General features: G+C 32.4%; 1 protein-coding gene across 1 annotated transcript; it reads left to right on the top strand.

Annotated features, from left to right (window-relative positions):
- The first annotated feature begins 7,750 nt into the window (after nucleotides 1-7,750).
- LOC140442469 (uncharacterized) lies at nucleotides 7,751-8,593 on the top strand. Its single transcript, XM_072533539.1, has one exon. The coding sequence runs from the start codon at nucleotides 7,751-7,753 to the stop codon at nucleotides 8,591-8,593; it is 843 nt and encodes a 280-aa protein (XP_072389640.1).
- Nucleotides 8,594-9,642: the final 1,049 nt, after the last annotated feature.

Below are 9,642 nucleotides of genomic sequence, written 5' to 3' on the forward strand. Positions count from 1 at the left end.
CGACAACGACAGTTTGTTGCTAATCATGTAGTTGAAAGTGAACCTAGTAGACGAGGAAGTAGTCCTGCATCCAAAGAAAAACTTCCAGGCTTCACTACCATTTAGAGAAACACCCAGAGCACGTTCGTGTTTGTCGTTTATTTTTCCTGTCAGTTTTGTCCGTAACATAAAAATTTGTTCGGACCTATCTGGAAAAAAGGAGCGTTGCTGGAATTGTATCGACTGACCAAAGAGGGAAAGCCTCGACTGTGAACAAAATACCAGCCTGGATTAAAGAACACGCCCGTCAGCATATTCAATCCATACCAAAAGAAGAATCCCACTACTGCAGAAAGTCCAGCAATAAACTCTACCTTTCTTCACAACTCAATCTTGAAAAGTTATATATTTTATATCTTGAAAAATGTAGGGAAGATAACTCAAAAACCACTATAGAAAATAAAAAACTAGATTCAAACAATAAAAAAAGCATTGTGAAAACCTGTTTCCAAATTAATGTACAAAGCCTATTTCTACTCCTATGGAAACCTGCGCTTTCATAAGCCTAAGAAGGATCAATGCAGTACCTGTAATCATTACAAATCACTGACCCTAGATAAAAAGAAATCAAGGAAAGATGAATATGAAAGGAACTTGCAACCTATGGGACGAGACCGAAGGGAATAGAGGTGCTAATAAAATAGGAACCTGTGTATTTCATTACATAGAAAACCATCCACAAACTGAAGAATGGTTCCTAATGACTAACAGCTATTATGGGCAGAATTTAAATCAATATTTTGCAACTACATTATTACATGCTGTCAGATGTACGAATTGCAAAGTAATCGATCACGTATTTTATAAACCAGGGCACTCTCAGCAAGAAGGTGATTCGATGCATTCAACAATTGAAAGGGCAGCAAAGCATGTACAAATTAATGTACCTTCAGAATGGCATGTGGTTTGTCAGACTGCAAGAAAAACACCAAAGCCTTACAACATTGTTTATTTGGAGCACACATCTTTCATAGATTGGAACGAATTGGCTCAAACCAACAAAAAAGAAAAGGTATGAAACTTTAACTGGGGATTTAGTCAGCTGGAAAAAAATCAAATGGTTCAGGTTCTTGAAAGATAAACCTGATTCTATTTTTTTCAAGTACGAATACAATGACAAAAGTTATCAAGAAATCAAAGTCCTGAAAAATGTGGGAAGGCCCTCTACAATTGACTTACTCCCTAAGGCGTACAGCAGTCGGTTGCCCATAACAGTCACTAAACACATAGATCTCATGAACCTGTGTACCATCGTGTACCATCACAAATACAATACTATGAGGATACTATTATACTTTGAGGATATACCAAAAGGTGACACTCGATGTGGTAAAAGAAGGAATGTAAACACAACAAGAAAATGTTCAGCTGATCAGAAAGAACAATCATCGTCTCAGAAGAAAATCAAATCATCGTGTCAGAAGAAAAACAAAGTATCATTATGTCAAAAGAAAAAAATTAAAAATAAACAATCTGTACATGATTTTTTATATTTTCTCACCAATGTTTTTGCTTATTCAATTTATGTGTAAAGGACTCAAAATTGAAATAAAAAATGAGTATTAAGCTAGTTTTCTTTGATTTATTTCTAAATATACTGTTTTTAGTTTGTACAAATAACGTGCTAAAGGGCCCAAAAAGCCATCATGAATAGTTTTGAGATATGTAAAAAGGGCGAATAGCAATACAAATATTTATTATCACTAAACGGCTTTACTAGAAATTTTGAAACTTAAAGAATACAAAAATGACATGTTTACACTATTGAAATAAAAAATTACAGCTTATTTGTATAATATTCAATAGTTTTCCTGAGGGTCTAAACCTTAAAAAGTGCTCTCCTGAAAAATTGAGATTTGGTGAATTCGCCCTTTTTCCATAACTCCGACGATATAGTTGAGTCTCCTGGTAACAACAGTAACAAAATAGTGGTGAATACAAAATTTTAATTAATTATTAGTGGGCAACAAATTTAATCATTAATTATGAGATACCAAAAATATTTTATGTAGTTAATCAGCTCAACAAACAAGGCTTGTTTGGGACAAATAAATCGTATAGTGAATTGCTTTGAAAGCTTTGGTATTATTATAATGTGAATTGTTATATGTACATGCATACAATAATTTACATAAGACTATTATGCTATAAAATTATGACCCACTGTAATGGCTAATTGTTCTATAGTATCTAAATAATTTATATGAAGGTAGGTTTAATAAAAGTAAGCCAAATTTGAATAAAGTGAATTAAATGATATAGGCATTAGAAGTACTACACTAAAAATCTAATAAAACAAAAAAATCATTGAAATATTGAAAAGAAAAAAATTTAATGCTATATTATGTATTTAGTATTACTTTTTTTATTAATTTTATGTTTATCTATCTACATACAAGGCTAGAACATCAAGTCACACTGTAATCAATGTTTATTAGCAATTATTTTTTCGCAAAATTATTAAAAATGTAGGTTACTGAAATTGTCAGGTAAGATTTACCTTCATAAACATATGCACTTATTATAAAAATAAAATGACGTTTAATAAACGTCAACTTTTTACCAAAAAAAAAATAAATTTTAATTAAAATGAAAAAAATAAATAAAAATTAAATAAAATTAAATAAAATTAAGAAAACTAAGAAAAATAAAATAATTAACATTAAATGAAATAAAATAGAACTATCTATCTATATAAAAAGCTAGGAGGACAAGTCACACGGTTTATACGATAAGATAATTTCTAGCGCCACCTAGGAAAGACAATTTTACCTACCAACTCACATTTCAAACCTGTAGCCTGTAGCATTTTTAAATTCTTTAGTATATATTGAAATCCCCTCGTATATCTATTAAAACACAGAAATATTGTTTCAATCCTCTTTGCGTCGCCGAGTTGATATAAACACATTTTACAGTTTGTTTATCAGAGACGCATATTCTTTGGTATTTTATTTGATCGTTTTCCGTTTATTATTGCGTTTTAAATAAACATCCATTTAGATCGCTGGGAAAGTATTGCGGGGAAGAGCTTTTCCTCACTCTCACTAAGGTCGCTGTGAGATACAGTTGGCTTCAGTGTTGGTCCAAATTTTAAGTCAAATTTGAAACGTTTTGTGTCTTTTTTGTTCCTTTTCATGGAAAATGTGTAGCAGTGATAAGTTAGATAGATAGATAGATTAGGTAGTGTTAAAATATTAGACTTCTTAAATATTGGCTTGCAATCATCTAAAAATGGAACACCATGCATACTTCTTAAAACTTTCTTTTGATCTACAAATAACCGTTCAAGATGAGATCAAAAACCCCAAAATATTAAGCCATACTGAAGTACAAACTGGACTAAACTAAAGTAAATCATTCGCAATATATTAAATGAGACAGTTTCTCTTAAATTACGCATTATATAGCTACATGATTTACGTGAGTTTCCCATGTAAGTTTATGATCTATGGTTACCCCCAAAAATTTCGTTGTAGTATAACTTTCTACCACTAACGACTAACACTGAACTGTTCCGCGCTGCAATAAACAAAGTAAAGATAAATATAAGGTTGAATGCTCGAATAAATGAACTTTGATCAAATAAAAGGCATATATCGAGCACAGTTTAATTTAATCTTGCCCAAGTACTTTCGATCCCTAGATCATCTACAATTGCGGCCTATCCGACAAGAACAAAATGTCATAAACATATAATTGTATATCACACTACACTACAAAAGGACAAACAAACACTTTAAAATTATTAAAGAAAGGCTACATTGCGTGCAGAAGCCGGACACAGAATGAGACAGAATGAGAATGAGGAGACATTCAATGTACTCCATATACTCTGCTAAACTATACGCTATACCAGACCACCCTTACTGTCAACGCATCCAATAATACCAATTACATTATACTCACAGACTCTCTAAGTTCCGTACAGTCAATCCAGTATCTCTACCCAACTAATCCTTATGCCATCAAGATAAAACAAGAATTTTATACCGCTTAACTGAATGTAAAAAAATATTATATTCTTCTAGATGCCATCCCATATTCAAATTTAAGGAAATGAAGACGCAAACAGCGCTGCAAAAGAAGATGCAACTAGTGAAAGTGCGGAGTGTACTGAAACATTCATCGGTGCGGTCGTGAAAGCGCCGGTCAAATATAAAGTGCGATATATTATGTGGGAAGAAAAGTGGAAAGTGTCATCGGCCAAGCTACGCGATAGTAAAAAATCGATAAAACCTAGCCCACATTACCAACAAGTCAAAAGTGTGAAGAAAAGTTAACAATCAAACATATAATAAAGAAATGTCCACCATTAACGCCAAAGCGCATGTTGTACAATATACCCACCAAACTAAGTGATATTTTAGGTATAAGTACAGTGCAATACGTCAAACCTAAAAAGTTTCTTAACTTCAATTAACATTCTAATCGCTATCTACACGTATAAATGCTAATAGCCAATTTGGCAGACGCGATTTTTGTTAATAAAAAATATCACATTTACAGATCTAGTCGCAAAATATATGTTTGCCCGATGTGATATGTAGATTAATTATAAAAATTTGTTTAATATATATTTGTAGTTTTAAGTACTTATTTTTGAATTTTAATTAAAATGAAGTAAAACAAATACTGCCGCTTAATGGTTACATGTTGAATTTACACCATATTAATTTAAATATTGTTAAAACTTTGTTGAATCACAAATTAACCCCTTAATTTGTAATCTCACATTATTCTTAACTTCTTAATCTATTATAGTTTCACCGTGTATTAGTGACATTGTAAAACCATATCGTATAATATTTTAATAATTAGTTCATTAACCTAGAACTAAATAAATTGCCGAATAAAATATTTTCTAATTGAACTTCCTAATCGTCGCAATTAAGGCGTAGATTAAATTGTAGTGTAAGCAAAGTTTGTTGGTATGGTATGATAGGAAGCATTAACCTCGATGCTTAGGTATGAAATATTTGTGAGATTATAAATTGGGGATTTGAGTTCATTTGCGCACAGTCAATCATAAGTAGTTTCCTAACGAACATCATATTGTGTAATTACCAGTAGCTGTTAATAAATCAACACTTTTACTCCACAACTTCAACTTTATTATACCTATCATCGTCGACCGACAAAAAGCGGACAAAGGGGCATTTACAAACCGATTCGAACCTCAAATCCAAGTTCGAAACTTCCCATTGGTCCTTCGACAAAACATCATCAAAAGGGCGTTAATTGGTTTGGAGCTTCGAAGGAGACGATCCTTAGCGACTTAAATAGCTGTTTTCCAGTTCCGTACAAGATCAACGATCGAATTAGAAGTGTGGAGAAAGGAAAAAAGAAATAAAAAAGACCAGAAAGCACCGAAATTAAGGGTAGGAGCCTTACGAGAGCCTTTGATTACAATTTAACCTGAATAGCAGTCCTTAAGTCTACTGTTCCATCTGTTTGGAGATCCAGTTTTCAGCAGAAAAATCTAGTAGCATCCAAAGATCCAGCTCACCAGTTCCAGTTGCAGTTCTAAGAAGGAAGAAGGGACATACAAGTGAACGTCGGGATAAAACTGTAAGTTTTTGAATATTTATTATCATTTAGAGCAGTGCATTTTTTTTATAAATTAAAAAGATTATTAAAGAAACATAAGATTCAAATTTAATAATACTTAATTGAAATATTTTTATTCTGCATACCTTTTACTTAAAAAAGTAATAGTTTGTCTACAGCTAATTCAAATCTAATAGCTTAATTATTTTAATTTTAATTATACTCCATAATTTGATTCTTACAATTTAAAATTCTTAAAACATTTGATTTTCATAATATAGGGAAATATCGTGACAAATCGTTATTTTTATACACATTCAGAGTTCATTCATTCCAAATATATAGTATTTTGTAGTATTTGCATGTTTTTTTATATAAAGAATTTTTTCTCTCTAGTTACAAGTGATAATATTACATTGTTTAATTTGTACAATAATCGTGTCAGCCGTGTCAGCAAGGTTAAGAAGTTCATTGCGTTGTTGTCTAAGGTAATCTTGCTGAGACTTTAAAAGTTGAATTTAGGTCATCCTTACATACGTTTGAAATGGAGCGGTTATATTTAGATCAAGAAAATTTAGGTCAAGAAATTACAAAGTTTTTAAATAATTTACGAAAACTTCGGAAAGAAAAACGAACGAGAGAATACTTAAACATCAAAAGACAGACACTTGATGAATTGTGGAACGACTTTGAAGATCAAAACACAAAAATTGAAGAGAAGGGTTCGAGAGTTGATAAATATTTTACGTCTAACTTTTACGAACAAGTACAAAAAAGATATGAAGAAACGAAAAAGACTTTAGAGAATTTTATTAAAAATTCGTACAAGTCTTCGACAAAAATTAGAGAAGTAGAAATTAGGATGGGAAAACTTCATCATTTATTGGAAGACGACGAAACCGATGAAGATATACAAGAAGATTTAAAAGAAGAGGTACAAAAAATAGATGCTTTAATCATGGAAATAACTGTGGACAATGAACAGGATACACTAGAAGAAGGTGAAATAGAAAGATTTTATGCAATGAGAAGAAGGGTGCGGTCGATCATAATGAAAAATAAGAGATTAGAGGTGGAAGGATGCAAGAAAGATAAAATAATATTACCCCAAGTGAAGTTACCCTATTTTGAGGTAAGGTACGAATCCTGGGTAACATTCTATGATATTTTTAAACGTTTTATACATGAGAATAACCAACTATCAAATGTGAAAAAAATGCAGTATCTGAAGACAAGCCTCCGAGAAGAAGCAAGTAGAATAATACAACATTTAAATAAAACAGAAGCAAACTACAGTGCTGCCTGGAAAATGTTGCAAGATCGGTACGATAATCCAAAGATGAATCTATTTATATTAATAGACAAGATACTTCAGGCTGGGGAGATAAAAGAAACGTCAGCAAAGGCGCTGAATACATTACATGATACTCTCCACGAATGCTTAGAAGTCATTAGTGGACTAGGTATAATGACAGAGTCCTGGAGCCCTCTTATAGCAAGGATAAGTATGTTAAAGTGGGACACAGAAACCAGGAGATTATATGAAACGTCAATTCAAGACAGTAGGGACATTCCGATATATAATTTAACACAGAAATTCCTACAAAGAAGATTTCAGACATTGGAGATGTTGGAAACAGAAAGAAAAAGAACAGATCATAGACAATAGGTTAAGAAGAAGATAAAGTGTGTGGTGTGTCATGAAGAACATAACCTGTTGAAATGTACAACGTTTCTACGTCAACAAGTACGTGAAAGAAACAAAATCGTAAAGGAAAAGCAATGGTGCGGTAGATGCTTACTACACAAAAGGGAAGTACCATGTTATTCCTATCATAGATGTGCAGAATGTGGTGGACAGCACCATTCATTACTACACTTGTCAGAAGGTCAGTATGATAACAGAAAGAATTCTGAAAACAGAAGGCCAAAAAATAGACAAAATTCTAGTGGGTCAGGTCAGTATGATAACAGATGGAATTCTGAAAACAGAAGGCCACACAATAGACCCAATTCTAGTGGGACCAGAGGTGACAACACTTACGACGGATCGTCAAGGAGACAAGAGAATACCGTGAGCTGTTTAAGTCATCAGAATGAAGAAGTGCTACTTGCAACGACATAAGTACGAGTAAGAGACTCAAAAGGAAGCTTACAATTGATGAGAGCATTGATTGACCAAGGCTCGCAGTCATCATTCATTACGGAGCAGGCCGCTACAAGTCTCGGAATAAAAAGAAAGGCTGTCCACGCTCAGATATCTGGAATTGGCAATGAAGACCAAAGGACGTCGCAATGGAGCGTAACATTAAACTTAGAGGCGCATTTCAAAAACGAATTTGAAATAAAGACCGAAGCCATTGTACTACGAAAAATAACAAGAAATCTACCGGAGAAGGAGATACAGATGAAAGAAAGGAACCATAGGAACTTAGTCCTGGCGGATCCAAATTTTAATGAAACAGGTTCAATAGATATTCTATTAGGAGCCAAAGAATATACTGTGATATTACTGGACGAAGTAGATCGAACAAAAGATGGTTTTCTCACCCAAAATACAAAATTGGGTTGGATAATGTCTGGGATAGCACAGCAAGAGAATATCCCTAATATACAAGTAGTCAGCATGATATCTAGACGAGAAATGGATGAACAAATAAAAAAATACTGGAAGTTAGAAGAAGTAGATCAAAGCAATGCTCTTTCAATAGAAGAAAAAGAGTGTGAAGAATATTATAAAAGAACAGTAAAAAGGGATAACGAAGGAAGATTTGAAGTTAAAATACCCTTTAATTCTGATACAAGCCTATTAGGGGACTCAAAACAGCAAGCATATGCGAAACTGCTGCAATTAGAGAAAAAATTTCGAAAAGACAGAAATCTAGAAAAAGAGTACAGGAAATTTATGAAGGAATATGAAGACTTAGGTCACATGAAATCGAATAAAACCGAATCCATAAATAAGCAAATACCTTCCTCATCATGCAGTAATAAAAGAGGATAGTATCACAACAAAATGCAGGTCCGTGTTTGATGCTTCCAGTAAAAGTTCAACAGGAATCAGCCTCAATGATGTAATGCACTCTGGACCTCGTTTGCAACAAGATCTTACAAATATATTAATAAATTGGAGGTCGTACGAAATAGCATACACGGCAGATCTGGAGAAAATGTTTAGGCAAATAAAGATAGCTGAAGAAGATCAAGTTTACCAGAAGATATTGTGGAGACAGTCTGTAAAAGAACCAATAAAGGAGTATCAGTTGTCAACAGTAACATACGGTACGAAACATACATTCTAAATAATCAAATTATAGGTAGCACTGCTCGGGTGAGATAATAATTCAAAAACCGAGTGAATTAGTGTTATGATTATTGTTATATTAATATTTTATATTTTATATGTTTTAAATATTTCTATTGGTCGTCTGTTTGTTTTTTATATAGTGACCAATATGTTCAATCACAAATTAACCCCTTAATTTGTAATCTCACATTATTCTTAACTTCTTAATCTATTATAGTTTCACCGTGTATAAGTGACATTGTAAAATCATATCGTATAATATTTTAATAATTAGTTCATTTACCTACAACTAAATAAATTGCCGAATAATATATTTTCTAATTAAACTTCCTAAGTGTCGCAATTAAGGCGTAGATTAAATTGTAGTGTAAGCAAAGTTTGTTGGTATGGTATGATAGAAAGCATTAACCTCGATGCTTAGGTATGAAATATTTGTGAGATTATAAATTGGGGATTTGAGTTCATTTGAGCATAGTCAATCATAAGTAGTTACCTAACGAACATCATATTGTGTAATTACCAGTAGCTGTCAATAAATCAACACTATTCCACAACTTCAACTTTATTATACCTATCATCGTCGACCGACAAGAAGCGGACAAAGGGGCATTTACAAACCGATTCGAACCTCAAATTTTTTATATAATTAATTATTAAAATAGTAAGTAAATATAAAACCCGTTTTATATTTACTTACTATTTTAATTTGAAATAAAAGAGTCACACTTGATTCAGAGTACTGTATT

The sequence above is a fragment of the Diabrotica undecimpunctata genome, chromosome 5 (assembly GCF_040954645.1).
Source record: "Diabrotica undecimpunctata isolate CICGRU chromosome 5, icDiaUnde3, whole genome shotgun sequence".
In the NCBI taxonomy this organism is placed as follows: Eukaryota; Metazoa; Arthropoda; class Insecta; order Coleoptera; family Chrysomelidae; genus Diabrotica; species Diabrotica undecimpunctata.

Coding starts and splice junctions, on each gene's coding strand:
- LOC140442469 (XM_072533539.1), top strand. CDS start 7,751: ATGAGAGCATTGATTGACCAAGGCTCGCAGTCATCATTCATTACGGAG.